The sequence below is a fragment of the Epinephelus lanceolatus genome, chromosome 9, assembly GCF_041903045.1.
Source record: "Epinephelus lanceolatus isolate andai-2023 chromosome 9, ASM4190304v1, whole genome shotgun sequence".
In the NCBI taxonomy this organism is placed as follows: domain Eukaryota; kingdom Metazoa; phylum Chordata; class Actinopteri; order Perciformes; family Serranidae; genus Epinephelus; species Epinephelus lanceolatus.
In genome coordinates, this window is record NC_135742.1 from 29852093 (window position 1) to 29871484 (window position 19392).

Sequence of the window (19392 nt, forward strand, 5' to 3'; positions counted from 1 at the left end):
AACTTTTAATAAGCAGTCCAGAACTGCAGTCACTGTATCACAAGCTAAAAACAGGGACAAAAGCACATCACAAATGACCAATTTAACTTTCTGTGCCTTTTGACCTGGACCAATGTACAAAAAGTGATACAGAGACCCAGTTTAGGGAGTGAGTCAGTATGAGTCCGATGAGTAATTTAACATAAATAATCTATGTTTGGTCTGACACAAGAGTGTCTAATGTTGAATCAAGTCCATCAGGATCATTGTTCTTGTCCGTTCTGTTGATTCAAGGCGCACAAGACTGTGGACAAGATGCCCTGAGAGGACTCTGCTCTGCCTGCTGGCGCGACTGCTGCTTGTAAAAACACACGCAGACGTATACATGGAGGACTTGCCTGTGGTAATGAGACACACAAGATCATTGGCTGCTCTGTTTGTGTAAGCCCCCTAAACACAGAGCATGATTCAGACTAATTCTCCCACACACTCTGTTTACACTTCTGGTTCATTGAGGTACTATTAATTTCTCAGGTCTGAATATTCAGGCTCTGACATTTCATTCAATATTTTCTGTGAATTTTTGCAAAAGGCCTGTGTGTTTTATATTGTTACAGCTACAGCAGAAAATAGTTAAAGTTCATAGCGAAGCAAATCCTCACTAAACTAGTAATTATGAGTGCAGAAGCTGATAGCTATGATAGGATGGTGAAATGAAAGCAGTGGATGACCTCAGAGGCTCTCAGTAATTTTTAGCTTTTTGTGTAACAATCTGAATCATGAGGGGGATATTTCTGAAACAGTATAAGTAAACCACTGGAGGTGATTTTTCACAAGTTGGCAAACTGCTGAAAAGCGAGCCATGACGCTTTGTCCACTGTCATCTCTTTGAACGTCTGTGGCTTCCGATCACTTTTCCACTTCTGCTTCACCCGGAACTCACATGTCCAAATACAGACGCGATGGGGCGGGGCCGGACACTGCCTTATTTGGAGTTTCCACTTAAGCGGTCACTTGGGCTCCAAGTCAAAGCAAGCCTGTTGAGGATTTACAACGGGCTTGCAATATTTACAAGCGATTAACTCCGCCAATTACTGTCTTTGTAAGTGTTGCTGCATGAAAAGGAGGCTTGGACAAGTGTTCTGCAATACAGGACGGGCACAAAGTGTGTGAGAGCAAAATGACAAGACTGTTCAGAGAGCTTATGTGGACCAAAAGTAGTTTGAAATATAAGCCAGCAAAAAAATATCTCCCTGTGTTAGTAGCAATTGAACAAACAGTATGCAGGCCAAACTTATAAAGTAATGTGTTTTACAAGTTGCTGTCTCTGTAGTCACAACACTGTCTTTCTCCTTCAAACACACACACACACACACACACACACACAGCTGCGTAAAAAGCTCCCAGTGTCCCCGACAGTCCACTATGGACACCACTAATAAAGATAACGCTGTTGAATCACCATAATGTTTTCCACAAGGACAGGAACAGAGGAGAACCGCCGGCTCATCCCGAAGAAGGACGCAGCTGGAGGTGCCATGTAGATGTGTAAACTTTGTAGCCACTATCTATCTATCGGAGCCTTTTGCCTCCGCTGTAGTTTCCACCGACTGACGCGCGGAGAGCCTGGGCGCTGGGCGCTCTGTCCATATATGGTCATCTACGTCACGCAAATGTTCCATCCCCCTATTTAATACAGGCAGACTGGAGTCCCCTATCCAGCTCCAATAGAGCAAGTAGAGCTGCTCTTGTGCAACCAACACCACCACCTCCTCCACTGATTCACAGACTTCAAATTCCCCCACAAGCAGCCCATCAGCTTCCACAGTGATCAGATTAATAACAACAGTAGCCTGTGATCACACAGGAGGAGATAACCGGCGCTGCTCGTCCTCCGCGGGATACTTGGATAGCTACAGCAACAGGATCCATCCCTGCTCCTCTCCCATCTGATTTTTTCACGCCTGATCCACACCTGTGTTTTCCACTTTGAGAACACCCGCTGTTTTTTTTGTGTGTGTAACTTGGATACCTGCGCGTTGTCCTTTTTATAAATGTCGGACTGAATATAACTGCTATGACAGGGAAACTAGCGGAGAAGCTCCCTCTTACGATGAGCAGTTTAATAAACACGATCCCTGACAGTCTCTACCCAGAAGAGGACATCCCGACGTCTATGAATATTTTCACCAGTACGGAATCTATTAACCACTATTCACAGATGAACACAGGTAAGATTTTACATTTACTTTTTTGTGTTTGTGTGTGTTTGGATTAAAGTAGTTCAAAGTGCGATGTGCGCGGAAAGGCAACAGTTGTCTTGGGGCTCGGAGCACCTGTTTGCGCTCTGGCTGTTGCGCACAAAGGCACACTCCCGTACTGGATACTTTTCACGGGGTCAGGTGTATCAGTGCCCACTGTGAATTAGATCCACCTTAAAAATGACTGACTTTCACCTCGGCTGTGTGATTTTGTTTTGTTTTGTTTCTTTTTTTATTTTCTTCCCGTGTCCGTAGCCGAAATGTCAGAATTCCAAACGCAGCGTGATTAAGGCAACTATTCTCATGTCAAAAAGTTTTTTTTTTTAATCCACGGCTAAAATATTATATTCAAGCAAATGTACCGTATTTACAGTGATTTTAATTCCCCGGAGCTGAGGCGTGTTTGAGGAAATGTCACATGAACGGCTGGGGAGAAAAAGGCTGTTTTACGCAAAGTCCACTAAAAACGCAAACGGCTCATGACTGAAACTGAAACCCGTGGGTTATGAGAAAATGCGTCTAATTAATGTGGTCAAAGTACAATTGCCTCTGATGTATTAATCAAACATGCACCCGCAAAGATGGGTCAACTACTTTGGACAATGACTTTCATTCACAGATTGAATTTTAGTAGGCGTGTGTGGCTGCTTTCCCCTATATGAAACATGTTTGGACGCAGGGCCCCTGAACCGTCTGAGTCACTAAATTGCGAGGCCGGTGATATTGATTGATTTATTGCTTAGTCCAGATTAATGTATATTTCTGATTAATTCAGACGCCTACATAAGGAGGACTTGTTAGTTCGGCTCAGTGTTTGGCATTAAATCAATCACTAATTGTCCAGGCTCACCTTCTGAGGTGATGGGTCAATGCTGCACGAAATATACTTAATTCCTCGTGTGGCTCAGATCTCCATGTGATGCAGTGACCACAATTAACATTCCCCTTGTAGAGCATTGTTATCATGTCCAAGTTTTTTTTTGTTCACAAATTAAAACAGCACTTCTGTGGAATTTAACCCGACATATTTCCCCCTTGAGAAGTGTGCGTTAATTAATTCTCCCAGCGCCAGGTCGTATAAATAGTGTACTGAATTTTTTAAATAAGTGGATTAAATTTAAGCGACACACATTTGGTGTTTCTCTGTAAATACGGCAGTAAAATGTATTTTATGTGACCCCTTGCAGAATTTATTTCAACAAATGGAACAGGGAAAAAAGATGTGGCAGAACTCAGGTGTGTGTTGCGGTTTGAAGCATGCCTGATATTGGTGAAATTCACATTGCAGACTCTAAAATTTGTATAAATGCCAATGTTGCATGTATGCTATTTTTAGACAAATAACATAAATAGATTTTTAAAGTACAATGTTAGAATTTTACAGGTGGAGCAGGTGTGTGTGCTGTGCTCTTCAACACTGACCTATAAGAAAAGAGTGATGACTTTATTTCATGCCTCTCATTCTGTTTAAATATCCCACAGCTCAGATTACCTCCAGCAGACTAAAGATTTAGAGTAACACGTATTAATATCAACTCAGGTTTGTTTTCTTAGTGTTATATCCCCAGAAAATTATGCCACAAGTGTCATTGTTCCTGTACCTCATGTGCTGAATGCTGTTGTGCAATATACATAATTTAGCTTTTGTTTGTTTCATTATGATTTGCCTTTAGTCAAATTCCAGCAGGCTGTAATTACTGAGAGTGAATATTTAAGCACCCCTGTGTATGATTTCCTGCAAATGAAAAGAGACGTCTATTTTAACTTCTGTTTAAGAAAGAATTCTTTTCAAATGTCTCACATTAAGCCCTCGGAGCACGATCAGCACATAAATGTATCCCCATTAAGCACATCTGCATGTGATGGTTTTTATGGCATCTTTGGAATAAGTTAAATGTGTGTGAGAGTGTGTGTGTGAGTGTGCAAGTGTGCGTATTCGGTGTGGAGTGTAAGATTCTGTACAATTAAAATATCAAGGAAATTTGTGAAAATGTTGTTAAGCTCACTAATGCAGAGATTGGATTGGAAACACTTAATTCCCCCCCCCCCCCCCCCCCCCCCCCCCCCCCCGTTATGTGCAGATGTTCTATGCTGCAAATGTGTTTTGAATCCTTGAGCGTGATAGATGTGGCGTCTGCCTTATAATCCTCCCTGCTGTAAAGAAATCAGATCTTGCCATTCAGTTTGGCTGTCCTCCTGAGGGACACAATGACTGGATCAAAGGGGGTGTTTAGGTCTTGATTTATGAGAGCTTGTGGGATCTGAGAGAGAGAGAGACACCACTGTCTCACATGCAGCAGTCACTCACTTAACTTACAGGTCTGACAGCGCTCACATTTCTTTATGAACTGTAGTGGACTTCTTTTATTTTTGATCTCCTGTTGGCACAATATTACAGAGATATGCAGAGAAGCTGAATTTTGGACAAACCGAGGACTGACATTTCAAGTTCATATAGCTTGACAAAGTGAATTTTCTATTTATTTTTTTTGTACAACTTGTGCCACATTAGCACTTTTACAGGCTTTTCTAGCCAACTGATTGCATTTCATATTCATGTTTGTGCAGTCATGTGGATGATTTGCTCATGATATCTGTTTTTATTTGCTTTTATCTAGATAATATCATGGATCTGGGCATGGGAAGTGAGAAGGCAACAGCAGAGATTCAGTATGGATCCAGCTTCCAGTCCAACCGCAGCGGGCAGACTGTCACCTATCTGGGGAAGTTCGCCTTTGACACTCCTCCGTCAGGTGGCATCGGTGGCTCTGGCTGGTGCTCTGATAACAATATCATCAGTCTTGTCAGCGCGGGGATCCTGGGCGTTTCTCCATCGCCCGGCACGGTAACGACGCAGACATCTTCCTCCGCAGCCAGCATGGGTGGACAGACGTCAGATATGGAGCAGGTATACGGTCCACCGCTGCCTGCCTATTCCACCTGCAGTGACCTGTACCAGGACCAGGTCTCCTTCCACCACAGCCCCGCCACCAGCACGGCTCTAGCCTACCCTGGCAATGACTATCACTCCACATCCAAAGCCTCCATGGATGGCAGCCTTTTCTCCATGATCCCTGACTACAACCTTTTCCACCATCAGGGTGAGGTTGGCGTGATGGAGCACAAGCCCTTCCAGACCATGGACCCCATCCGAGTCAACCCTCCACCCATCACACCCCTGGAGACCATCAGGGCGTTCAAAGACAAGCAACAGATCCACCCAGGGTTCATCGGCGGGCAGCAGCACCCTCCTCAACACCACCCACCGCCACAGACTCTCACCCTCAAACCCATCCGACCACGGAAGTACCCCAACCGTCCCAGCAAAACCCCTGTCCACGAACGGCCGCACGCCTGTCCAGCGGAGAACTGTGACAGACGCTTCTCACGCTCAGATGAGCTTACACGTCACCTTCGCATCCACACAGGTCACAAACCTTTCCAGTGCCGAATATGCATGCGCTCCTTCAGCCGGAGCGACCACCTGACCACACACATCCGCACACACACAGGCGAGAAACCCTTCTCCTGTGAGTTCTGTGGACGCAAGTTTGCCAGAAGTGATGAGCGAAAGAGACACGCAAAGGTTCATCTGAAACAGAAGGACAAGAAGCCAGCTGACAAGAGCAGTGGGGCAGCTGGGAGCCACAGCTCGCCGCCCAGCTCCTGTGGGGGGCCGACAGTGGGAACGTCATGACCGTCACTACGTGCACTTGGACTGGACCCTCACCATGCCCCCTAAAGAGACTTAGGAAGAAGGGATCACGTCCACTATGAGATAAATAGGTGACTCTTTTCCTCTCTTTTACATCCCCTGCTGTTTTCAGTTCCTTCTATTTTGAGATGGATGCCTTTAGTTTAAGTCAGAGGGGAAAGGCTGCTACGCCCTTCTCCTCCAAGTAACTCAGAGCCTCAGCTACTGTAACACAGTGCCAACACACAGAAGGGCACCATGGCACATTCTGTCCACAAGGCCACTGTGTATCTATAGGTTTATCTACAGGATACACTGTTGTAAATTTTACCGAGAATTTCTAAATTGGAAGGAAGCCAGAATCCATCACAGGAGTCAAAAACAGACAAAATTACAATGGAATTTAGTTTAAAGGGTGAGTTGTCTGGGATGTATGCATTAATTTTATTAGGCTGTTTAAAAGTGCAATTGGTTATATTTGTGTACTGTCATGGATACCTTATTAGTGGCACTTCTTTTTGTTGTTTTCGTTGAGGTGTCGTGTTTTTTTTTTTTTATAATTATTATTTTCTATTTGAATGTTGTTTTCTCGAAAGAATGTGCCAAATGTATTGTGGTGATACAGCCAACCTTGTTCTTATTATTGTGCCTGACATTTGCCAAACATAACAGTGATATCAGCTTACAGCACACATGTCGAGTTAAAAGGAAGATCAGATTCAAACATCATATCTCACATTTAGATTTACCTGCACAATTTGGTGAAGTGTAGTTAACGACTGAATGGGTTACACAAAGCAACTGATGTCTTGTCCTATCACATGTGCTTATAAAAAGAAACATGCCTGCAGCAATCAATGCCTTTGCCAATACTTATTTATTTGTCGTCACTGAGAGACACTGTGTATTTTTGTTGCCTGTTTATGGTGTGACCAGATATAATTTCTGTTGCTTTTTTTAAAAGCTCACCAATACTGTTCATTTTTTCAGTTTTCTTGAGTTCTGCAATTATATGCAATATATTTGTGACATATGCCACCAACCGGTAAATCAAGTTAACTAAGAGCACAGTTATACAGACTGAACTACTTATATAAATGACACTGGGTTGCAAACCAGCAGTATATGAAAACAAAGCTGAATGAAGGATTCACAGTGTAAAAAGACGAAACTACTTGATTTCAATCACAAAACGATGAGCAGCATATGGTAAAGAGAAAAATTAAAATGTCCAAATCCATGTTTACATCTTTTCTAATACAGAGAGACTGAGACTGAGTTGTAAAGTAAGGACTTGTTGTTTTTGTACAGTATACAAACATGTATGCAGGTAGCTACAGTAGAAGTTTCACTTTTGTACTCAAATGTCAAATGCACCATAACTCAGTATTAAATTGTGCATATATGTGCATGCCTACATGCACACTATGTAAATACAAATGTCTGCATAAACAAGAACTTTCAATTGACTGAATGCTTGTGCGGAATGTGTCTTAAAGTTTTAGTAATGTAGTTATAATACAGAATATTTTGTTGTCATAGGTCACTGCAGAAATTTTTTGGAGCACTGCAATAGTGCCAAATATGGTGTGTTATCTTCCATAAAAGAAAAAAAGAATAATAGCTTTTGCACCATTTGTACGTTTTAAAGTGGTAACTGGTTTAAGGAAGCACTAATGTGTTCTCTGAATAAACAGCAAGATTTTTTTTTTACATTTTATCTCCATTATAGTCGCAATCACTTATTTCAATTAACACATTTTCCCCATCGCATAGAAAACACTGGTTGTAGATACGAGACTTAATAATTGGATCCTTTCTTGGACAAAAAATACATTACAGAGCAGTGCCAATATTTTGCACATTCCTGATTGATCTTTGTCCTGTAGAAGGAAATCGCTCTTTTATCATTCAGTGAAACATTTTGTGTAGACTCATCTCTTCCATTGCCCTCTATGGGAACTTTAAAGTGTGTTACAACAGTACTGACAAATGTTAAACAATGAGCACATTTGATGAACCTGCCAGCATAATTGCTTTTCCTTTGATATAACTAATCTCTCTAAATCAGGAAGACTGCATTATGGCTCTGTGGAGCGAAATTCAAGAGTAATAACCTCGTCCATGTATTAAGTTAGTTTCCAATTTTATCCTTTAAAATTATCGCTCTGATACCAGATAAATGTCTTCTGGTTATTGGCAGTGCTCTCTGACTATTAAGGAGTGTGTGCTGTATACAAGGCAGAGTTTATATAAACATTGTTATCAGCTGGAAAAAATATATAATATCGTACCAGTCAGGAGACACGGCAATCAGACTTAAAGAGAATATCGACTGACAAATGCAAAGGCCAAAAGAGAGGTTCAGAAAAGCAGTGCCACAGAGAACACAGTGCATGCAGAAACAAGCTTCCAAGGCCATGCTTCCCTTTCCTCCTGTAACAACCAGTTTTCACTGCTGAGCTTCCTGGCAAGGGTCCACTTATTTTCCAATTAATTTGGCCTCAGAGAGTCTTTTCTCAACTCATCTACATGGTTAAATGAACAGACCTCCTTGCACTTTTCCAGATAGTTTAAAAATCCACATACCCTGTAACATCCAACTGTAAATCAATAGTTTAGTATCATAAAAAAAATATTTTATTGCATGGACGGTCATCGACAAATGAAACTTTTCTTGCTCATCCCCATAAAATTCAATTGAAATCACAAGTTAACATACTGAAAATGTAACCTTTGACACATGACATTACACAGCATTCCTTTTTCTAATCCCAGATAATTAGCTTCATGATAACGAAGATTCAAACATTAGATGTGGATTTTCCAAGTTAAATCCTGCAATGAGTGATGGCCTCTAATGTGAACATCGTGTAGCAGACAGCCTCATGGAGTCAGCACAAAAGAATATATATAGCTTGTGAGGTGATAGGACATACAAAATGTTTATCTAGAATAATTAGATGTTAGACACGGTTCATTATAGACTCATTTTGAATTTATTTGACCAAAAATGATGCTCTTGCGTGCTCTTGATTTGACACGTTGCTGGTGAGAATGGATGTTTTTAATTATAACATATAGAATGTGGCCTCCGCTAAGAGAAAACTGTGTTTATGTTTGCTTTGTGTTGAGGAATGATGCAGAGTGAGGCGGAGACTACACCAAACTATTTCCACATCTAAATGAAGCCATGTAATTACAACTTTGCAAACTCAATATTTCATCAGTCATATCCTCTCGCTGTGTTTGTCACTTTTGTTTCGTGACACTTTTGTAATGGACGGATAGATTTTGTAGAATTTATATGATCCCCTCCATCCCACTCCCTCCATATAGTTTGGTGGTTGAACAACAATGCAGGCTGCACCACGTTCAGCTGAACAATAATCCTTCTGTGTAATGTGTGTGAATGCTATAGATATATGTCAATGACTCTGTTAAACAAACCCAACAACCCCCTCTTAATAATGCTTCTCCAAGAATAATTTATTTTATGTTTTTATGGTTTATTGTCCAAAAGTGGGCGGCTGAACGCTCTGAAATTGGAATTTGCCTCATCCTCATTCTCTGCTCCATGTTGGATCTGCGCCAACATCAGCAGCCATCTTTGTGCCAAACTGGGTTGCAGGGTTGGCTGATCAAAAACAATAATGAGATGAGATCTCCAAAGGAGAAACAAATCATAAATGTGACCTCAGTCTGCTTGCAGTTGAAGGCAGCCTTGTGCTAATTTTTGTGTTTAACTGTTTGATTTAGTCTCCGTGAAGTTGGCCTCGGGCAGGGCAATAGGCTTGGGCTCATTTGTGACGATTAATAATTTCAAGATTTAAAAAACAACAACAACTCATGTTTGAAGAGATTTCAATAATGTGTAGATAATATAGGCTACTCATGTCATTTTATGGACTACAGGGTGGCTTCAGGGATTTTGTGGTCTTCAACGGTGACACTATGGTGTTCAGATGGAGTCGATACTCACTGTTTTCTGTTGTGTTGTGTTTCCTTTTCATTACAGTATATCCTCATGTTTGCATGTGCACGGAAATGTTCCAAAGTGCTGCCCCCAGATGCTGTGGGTGGTGCTCATTTCTTTATTATGCATGAAAATAAGTCACATTGGGTGAAATGGGATAAACCTAACAACAATTCAAGACAGACAATTGAAAACACACACTGGGATAACTGTTCTGTTGGCTTTTTTTTTTCTTTTTTTTCCAAGAAAACAAGGGGTCTTGTTTAAAATGTTGTGGATGTCTTTAGCCTATTTCATGTTTTTATTACCTTATAATAAGGTCCTTTTATGATGAGCTGAATATTGAAATGAATTTTACTATATCCTTGTGATGGGGAGACAAGCTCCCCTGTTTACTCGGCACTTCAGTTTGTTGTAATGCAATTGTTTTGTTATTTCTATGTAAGTACTTGAATAAAGAAAAATATCACTTGCCTTCAGTTTACTTGGGTCTCTCCTTGCACGCGCACACACGCACGCCTCTCGTATACCAGACACACACATATATGATAATTAAGCTTATGAATATGGCTAAATATACACACATTTTATAATAGTATATGAACATTAGACGTGCTCTATTACAATATGAGCAAAGTGTAACGTTTACCGTATTTTATTCGCTGTCTGCGGAAGCGGGGCGGCTAAGCTCCGGACTTCCTGTTTAAAGCTCGACTGTTGACTGGTAGAAAGGGATGAAGTCCTCGGAAGATAAAATCATCCAATGAAACCGGAATAAAAGTTCAGTCAAAATGAGCTGGTATGTATTTTCACTACAGTATTCATATAGCGTGTTAGACTGAAAGTATAACCTGAAATGATATAATAATAGTGACCTACAACAGATGTTTTGGCGACCGGGCTCCGGCTATTTCCTGATAGCGCTACATAAACTATCGTTACAGTAGAACAGGAGTTAGCGTTAGCTTGTTAAACTCACGAATTAAAACCTCACCTAGACACCTTATAACCAGCAGTGTCTTTATCGTCAATCGCTAGCAATGTAATAGTCGTTGTAAAAATTTAGCTCCGAAGGGAGCTTGATAAAGTCGAGTGTTTAGCTAACTTGTACAGTAACGTTGCCGAGTTGATGCTAGTTTGGTTGCTTAAACACTAGCGAGCAAATAACCTACAAAAACAAAACTAACAAACGCTACTATCTGAAGTTAAAGCTGTTTGTTCATACTGTTTGAATAAACCTAGGTTCTGCCTTTAGCACAACATGGAAACTCGGTTAAGCTAATTTTTGGGTCAACAGGGTCAGCGCTGAAGCCATTTAAAGGGATTTAATCATCAGCTAGCAATGTACTGGCTAACGGTAGCATCTTGACAAGCATTTCTGAAACACAGGATTTGTGTTACTTTTTGGACTTCCGCGTGGGCATAATAGTAATATGATGATGAGGATGTGTCGTTAACCATCTAACAAGTGGCGATGGATTGAGTCATACCTAGAAAGTAACATTAGGTCAGGCTGTTGATACCCCTAACATGTAGACCACCCATATGCTCAAGTGTTTTAATATTGCAGCACAATTTTGATAGTTGTTGGGTGAGCTTTATTGGGAAGCATTTGCCTTAAGTTTTAGCTCCCAATCCACAAGTCAGAATTTATCTGGGAGCAAGAAAAGCTTTTGACAAATGAGCACAGTTTAACATCTGTAGACCACGTCTTTGGGTTGTGTTCAATCAAAAGCGATTGTATCATTTGTCATCTTAGCCCCGCAGCTGTAGTCATTGTAATAAGTATTATGGCTGACAGTTAGTCGATTAATCGTTTGATCAATAGACAAAAAAAATGTAATTTGACAACTATATTAGCGACTGATTATACTTTTCAGTCATATACTTTTTTAAGCAAAAATGCCAATATTTTCTGATTCTAGCCTCTCAAATGTGAGAATTTGTTGCTTTTCTGTGTCTAATGTGATAGTAAAATGATTATCTCTGGGTTTGGAATAGTTTGTTTTAATGAAACGACCAATGTCAAGACATCACTTTTTTGTTGTGATGGGCATTTTTCCTAGTTTACACCATTTTCCAAATCATTTTCCATCAGTTGATAAAGTAATTGAATTATTGCTCAATAATGAAAATAACCCTAATCAGGAAAGGAAAAGAAAGTGATTTCCATGTCATTATTGTTGTATAATATAAAAATACATACTGTTAAACCAAGGCCCCTTTGAAGATTTGGAAGTTTTTGGTTCTTGTAGTGCGTTGTATTTCTCTATGAAGCAACAGATGATCACAGAACTAAGTTCGATGAATGAAGAGAGGTGGTGTGAACAGTTGGTCTTATGACATGGTCTGAATGGATTATTTGCACAAATATTAGCTGAATCTGCAGGCCTTGTCATCAGAGCTCTTCCATCCAGCTGGTGACGTCCCTGAGAAAGTAAACAACAGCAAACAAGGCTGTACTATCATTTTCAGCCAAATCATGGCAACAAGGAAAAAAAAGTAGCTACTCATCCTCAGCAGAATATGTTTTGTGCATTTATGATTCTTGACTATTCTTTAAGACAAGCTATGGTTATTTAAATAGTATCTCTCTATGCTATATAATGTATCATTTGGGGTAACAGCCCCACATCAGCACTAGTTCCTGACCCAACCTAAGCTCTCTCAGGGGGCGATGAGAAACTTCCTAAAACCTTTACTTATGAGTAAAGACTCAAGGATGTCTGAGAGATTATTTATCATTTGCTTGACTTTGTCTTTTCATTTTGGCTCTTTGTAAAAACAGCTATAGTCTGAATTTGTAGTGTTATATACTCTGTTCATGTTTTGCTCACAGCAAAGAATGGGGTATTACAGTTTATTTTGTTTGGTGGGCATTTGTATTGTCTTGATTTTTGGCAACAAGTTGTTTCTAATTTTCTAGCCAAGTTTTGTTTTCTGTTCCTGGAAAATGGTCCCCCATCACGCCGAGCAAGATGTTTGATCTGCTGTAAAGTCTGCCTTCATTACTCTGTGTATTGTATGTTTCGGATAGGGGATGTCATGTTTCATTGTCTTTTCATAGCTTACTGTGTGTGGTACCAGTAATTTGCTTATGTATTGAAGGATTTTAAAAACAAATTCAAATGGCTGTTAGTTTGAACGGATCAAATCTGTAGTTCAACATTGACAAACCTTTGGTCAGTGCGTATATGTCGGAACATGCTGGTTGTTTGACAGAACCTTGGGAAATGGCCGGTAAGACAATAATAGCTCATCTGACACATCACTCTCTAGTTTGTCTTGAAGCTGGATTTTTTTCTCTACTACACTTTCTAGGAAGTTTGCAAATCATCCACAAGGATGGAATTCTGTTTTGTTATTTTGACATGTTTTGAGTTTAATTGCAACATTCAGGATTCATTTGTAAGTCTAATTGATTATTACAAGTATGGGAAGGTTTGTCATACAAGTCCTCCTCAGTTGTGTGCCGTTGTATAGGAGTTTAAAAAGAGGTTTGAATAAATGTCAGTTTCAACAATTCATGACTGTAGTTCAAGAGGAAATGCAGAGAAATGACTGCGTATTATAACAAAGTCTTTCAGTACGTCTGTGACGTGTGTGTGCATTAACTCCCTTTATAATACGTTACACATTCTTGGTGTCATTTTCAGGGAAGACGGTAATCAAGTAAGCAAGATGGCGTCATGCAGTTCAGTCAGATAGTCAATAGCTGGCAAGCGACGCTTCTACCAGCACGCACCGCCAAACACAAGGTCAAGAGTGGGGTGCTCGAGCAGTGAAAAGAGTCCTTTATGGGCTCTGCTGACTGATGCATTCCAGTAGAGCCTGTACACTTGCTTCTATGACGTGAGAGGTTTGACTTTGGGGTCATCATCAGAACAATTCCACTTCCCAACATCTTCAACTAGCCCTCTGTGCTCCATGGAACATCCAAGGTCGAATGATGCACTATTCCTCTAATGGCATACACATTTGCAGTTTTAGTGAAAAGCCATTGGTTCTTCCAGTCGGTGCATAATGTGTCCCGGATAGAGAAGACTGTCGTGTCTTTGTTCTGGCCTACGTGCTTACTTGATGGCAGTGACGTGTAGCCTATTACTGCAAAGATCAGATAGCTCTGTCAATTCAAGTTGACCAACTTAACAATGACAACAGTAGATGAGTAACAGTACACTTTTTTTTTACGCATCTGGGCCTGAAAATGGGCAATGACTGAGTATTACCAATCATTTCTCTTGTCACTTTGATTCTCCACAATCCTATTCCCTGATATGATCATATTTACTTATCTCTTGAGTTATTGGTCAGTATTTTCTTGTTTGAGTAAATGTTTATTGGCTAAGTGAATCTTTGTTAAGTGCTGTGATATTTGCATATACTGTAACGACAAGTATTGTCACAATACTGGAATATCTCATTTGGATGCATTACCTTGAAAATGATTGATATTCAATACCATTTTGATACTATATAACAAGGCCATGACATGATAACGACTATATATATGTATTTTTTGGTTTGTAGCAGAAAACAGCAAAATGACTATATTAAAAATTAACGAGAAAGCGAGAAAGCACAGCTAGTACTGGTGTATTGATACTGCAGATATAAAAGTATAAATACCATCTCAAATATCAAGAATCTATGTATTAATAAATCAGTATTTTTGACAGCACTAATAATGACAGTACATACATTTATTAAACTGTCCAAAGTATTTTGCACTAAATACCAAGGCAATATTCAGCTGAACTACCCACGCCTGCCATAGGCTTAGATTTGTTTTCAGAAAAATTTGGACTTCAGCTGGTGTAACACACAAGTTTTCTGTCTTCAGCTGTCTTGTGGTCGGGCCTCTGCCATGTCAGACACTAGTTCTGGGTTCACAGGACCCGACTTACCAGTGTTTCTAAATGTGACAGCCCCTACAGAAATATGGCTGTGTGAAGAAACATTAGAAATGATTCTCACAGTGACTACCATCCTCCCTCTTTCTCATTCTCTCCCTCTGGTTGCCTGCTACATTTTCCCTCTCCCTCCCCGAAGCACACTTCACTCTGTGTGTTTGCCAGTTCTCATGAGCAGTTGAAGAAAGTGACCACTTTCCTTTGGCTCTTCGTACAAGTGGATATACTCTGAATCTATAACATTAAGGACTGTCTACTGTTTTTTTCCCTAAGCAAATATATCCTTTGGTACATTAAAGGGAAAATCCACCCTAATAAGGTTACACTTGGACTCTTGAAGTCATCAAGAAATAAAGTCTGTCATGGTCAGCCCTGCCAAAACGTACTAAAAGAGAAAATTGAAAGCTAACATTTAAATATATGTTTCATGGTATATTTATGGCTGTTTGGAACACTATAGTATTTATACTGAACTCTTCCACTGGGCTCCTGCTAAGGGTGTCATGAGTTTCTCCACGACACACCCACCAAATGGGAGCAGACATCAAAAGCTGTTGCCAAACGTTGTGCAATGTTGGTAGAAAACCAATTGTCCAACCAGAAAAACATTAACGAATGCAAAATTGCACAATCACTTTGAATACGCCACTCGTGTTCTCCATTTAAAAGACATTCAACACCAGATCCACAAAGTGACAGTTTGTAGCCCGTTTCCCACTGCACAAGAAAAACCACTGACACCCGCTAACATTTTGCTTTTGTATTTAATTGGAAAGGTCACAGTTGGCATTTCCTCCCAGGACAAATGACTGCAGTAGTCACGGGTATTTATTGGCTCCGGCTCCTATTGGCTTCAATCAGCAGTGATGGACATATGACACTCATGTGGACCCACTGTATTTAGCCCCTTTGCCAGTGTAGTGCAGTAATGAGCAGAATACCACAAAATACAGTCCTTCTCCGTCCAAGCAGTGCTCGAACATGGTTCAAAATTAGTCGGCAACAGGTTTGAGAGAGAGACTGAATAAGTAAGAGATATAAAAAATAAGTAACTACTGTAACATTTGCACTGACCTGCATGCTGCTTTCTACTATTTACTGACCTATTTTTCCAGCATGTTCGTGACATCGAATGTGTCACACCAGTAAAAAAAACAGAAAGGCACACTCATCAACTCAAATCTACTGGCAACGGGGAAGCAGTCTATTGCCTGTTTTTAAAAAACATTTACTTGTCCTAATTTTGGTGGAAAAGGATGTATTTGTCAATTTTCTTTTTATACAGACACACTGGCCGTGTTTTGGCACTGTGTGACCACTACGTGTCCTCTTTTTCACATATGAGTCGAGTTATTTTCCCTGAAATTTCAATTATAAAATAGTTCATTGTTAAAATGGACACGCACTACTCTTGCACATATTAGTTAATTAAGCTTTATTTATTTAGAAAGTCTCATTGAGATCAAGATCTCTTTTACAAAATAGCCCTGAGGAAAATTACATACACGTAAAACATCATAATAAAGACAATACAATCACACAAAGCAATCATCACACACACAGACCCACTAATTAAAACAATCACAAATATTATTAGCAAGAAACCCCTTTATATCCCTCAGAGGAATAAGTGTCTCCAATTTGTTTTGCAGTTTGTTCCAGTAGCAAGGTGCATAGTACCTATTAGTATAAAACCTATTAATATATACGAGTCACTTGTGTAGCTGTGTGTAGTTGTAGTTTCTGCCTGAATTACCGATTCATCATTCATGAACACCGAAAAAAGGATGTGGGTTAAGGTTTCCCACAAATACTGAGGGCATGTGCCAAACAAAGGAACACTGCATTAGTAAGAGGAACAGTGATCACAAGAAGTAGGTGCTCAACCACACTGACTGAAAGGTTAATGGAATGTGCACTCAACACAATAAACTAGTGTTAAGGGAGGCAACTTTTGGTGATGGGATGGTTGGTCTGTGTCTGACCAGGCTGAATTGATTCTCAAGTGGTTATTTCTCATAGATTTAGTCTGTGCGAGGCTTGTTCTCCTTGTTGTAATTTTGGGGGGAGCACAGATTGATCTCCAACCTAAGTTTGCATTCAGTTAATTAAAGGTAATTAAATTCAGTGATGCTGCTGTTGTATTTTGGAAAGGGAATCCCATACAACTTCAAGGACGCTTACGTACGTGCTGTACTTAATGTGACGTTATAGTGTACTTATCAGGTAATCAGAGAAAGGTGAGTCACATAAGATGGTGATGAGTAATTTCTGTAGTTATTTTCCGTGTTGGCTCACCCGAATGATGACACAGTGGGTGAAACCTCTCCACAGCCAAAAGCAACAAAATCTTTTTAGGCATCAGTTACTGGTACAGATTGTAATAGATAAAGGTTTCATTCAAAACTTCAATTTTGATCAGGTCAGGGCAATTGGTACCGAATACACCCTAAAGCACAGCACCAACAGAGAGCAACCAAATCAAAGGAGATCTTGATACCTGTGCCAGTAGTGAAACCTGTTTTTTTTTTTTTTTTTTTTAAACTAGATTAATCCTGCCATTATTTGACCATGTAGAGTTGTGTGATTGAGCTGTCATCAAAAGGATCTTCCCCACACATCAGTAGCATTCCCTGGTTGCACAACTAGGCCCTACATCACACCCTTTCTTTTCCATCTCATTAGTCTACACACCTTTCTTTTGACGCAGCTGCTACCTCACCCTGCCTGTCAGCAGCAACTGTCCATCATATACCTTAGATTTCAGGCTATTAGTGCCACATCAATGACAACCTACAGCCAGGCACATTGGCAAGGCAGTTTTTTTCTGTCTTCTGCATCCCCAAAGCATTCTCATGCTCGGCAGCAACTTATTAAGGCAATGGCAAGGTTTTGAAATGGGGATAAAAGATTGTTTTAACTAAGGAACAGGTTTCTTTTACCAAAACTATAGTCAGGATGTCGGTGTGTTTGTCTTTCAAGAGTGAAGAAAAGTTTGTATTTCATTCTCAAAATGAGGTGCAACTGCTGCAGTTGCACTAAACCCTGAGACATGTTTTGTTTTTGGACTGATTTGTAGCACTGGTCTCAAGTTTTCTTTCAAAAGCAAGTCAAGGTGTCCAGGCTCAGCCTACTATTTCTGATATACAATATGGCATGTGGATCTGTGTTTGATTGCCAGCCGGGGTCATGCAGTAAAGCCACACAGAACAGAGGGGACAACCACTTCTGTTCAGTGATATCCGCCTGCAATGGGAGCCAGATGTGTTTAGTGATGACATGTAGTTAATGTATATGGCTTTAGCTGCACATTCCAGAGAAGCAGGAATTAACAGCTTCAGATAGTTGGTGTCAAGGATCTGAAAAAAGCACTCACCTTTAGACTTGCACCAGCGTCTAGTCATCCTTCGTGCAACTGATGGCAATCTAAGCTTTTAGTAATTCCCCCTTTTTAGGTCGTCTTTTCCCAGTTGCTCATATGTGCTCACTTGACATTTGTTTTTGTTTGATTTCAGGATTCCCTTCAAGATCGGACAACCAAAGAAGCAGATTGTCTCTAAAACTGTAAGTCACTCAGAAATCTAAAACTTACTATAAGGCAGTTTGTTTTTGTAAAGGGTTAGCTGTAGTTGTTAAGCTTCACAAATACAACATGAATAGTAGTCTAAATAATGTCATCAGAGTGCCTCACCCAAAAGAGTGATGTGTGAGCCATGCAAGGGGGCAGAGGTGGTTACCTTGAAGTGACAGTGAGTGGGTGATCTCCTTGCTGGAGAAAACCACTTCCACTGTAATGGGTCTGTGGCCCGGCAGTCCCTGTCAGGCTGGTTTTCCAGCTTCCTGTGCCATCTGAGGTAAAAACCAGGGAGTGGGTTAGAGGCAACCTAGTTAGATGATCCTCTGGTGACAAAGTGTCAACTGCCCTCCTCGTTGTTGTGGCCACTGTGTTTACATCCAGGAGCCCATCGAACCACAAGCCAGGAACTCGTGCTGCCTCTGTAACCTACTTGACATGTTTTAGAGGTATGGTTGGAAAAACTGTTGTAGAACCTTGCTGACCCTGGGAAAACAATGTACTCAAGCATTTTACCTGCGATTTAATTGTTGAAACCACTTGAGTTATAGTCCCTTAGCTGTTGTCTGTTCATCCCAGAAAGTCCCTATTCTTGAGAAAGTACATGGACAGCTGTGGCTGAGGAGGTAGGGTGGGTTCTACAGTGTGCATGTCCTTGGGCAAGATACTTAACCACAAATTGTGTGTGAGTATGTATGAAACCAGCGAACTGAGCAGCCGGTGGCTCCTTGTATGATAGCCTCGGCCAATGTGAAATGTAGTGTGAAAGCGCTTTGAGTGGTCGGAAGACTAGAAAGGCGCTACACAAGTACAAGTCCATTTACCATTTGCCAGGAACTATTAGCATGAAGGTAAAGGTAAACCATTGAACCTTGGTTAAGTGGTAACACAAGCCTTGAGACTGAGACCTTCAGACTCAAACAATGTGCATAATTACAACAGACTACAAACCAGCACTGGTTGTTGCTAGTATGTATTACATCTCAAACCATGTG

At 40.5% G+C, this 19392-nt stretch overlaps 2 protein-coding genes across 2 annotated transcripts in view; both read left to right on the forward strand.

Annotated features, from left to right (window-relative positions):
• Window positions 1-1699: 1699 nt before the first annotated feature.
• On the forward strand, window positions 1700-7495 carry egr3 (early growth response 3). The gene is made up of 2 exons (XM_033618488.2): window positions 1700-2210; window positions 4859-7495. The coding sequence occupies exons 1-2, from the start codon at window positions 2057-2059 to the stop codon at window positions 5935-5937; spliced, it is 1233 nt and encodes a 410-aa protein (XP_033474379.1). The 5' UTR covers window positions 1700-2056; the 3' UTR covers window positions 5938-7495.
• A 3082-nt stretch (window positions 7496-10577) lies between these two features.
• The window catches only part of bin3 (bridging integrator 3), a 31238-nt gene continuing 22423 nt past the window's right edge, over window positions 10578-19392 (forward strand). The window contains exons 1-2 of the mRNA XM_033618789.2: window positions 10578-10709; window positions 18339-18387. Of these exons, the coding sequence (XP_033474680.1) occupies window positions 10702-10709; window positions 18339-18387 (57 nt within the window). The 5' untranslated portion in view covers window positions 10578-10701. The remainder of the gene's footprint in view (window positions 10710-18338; window positions 18388-19392) is intronic.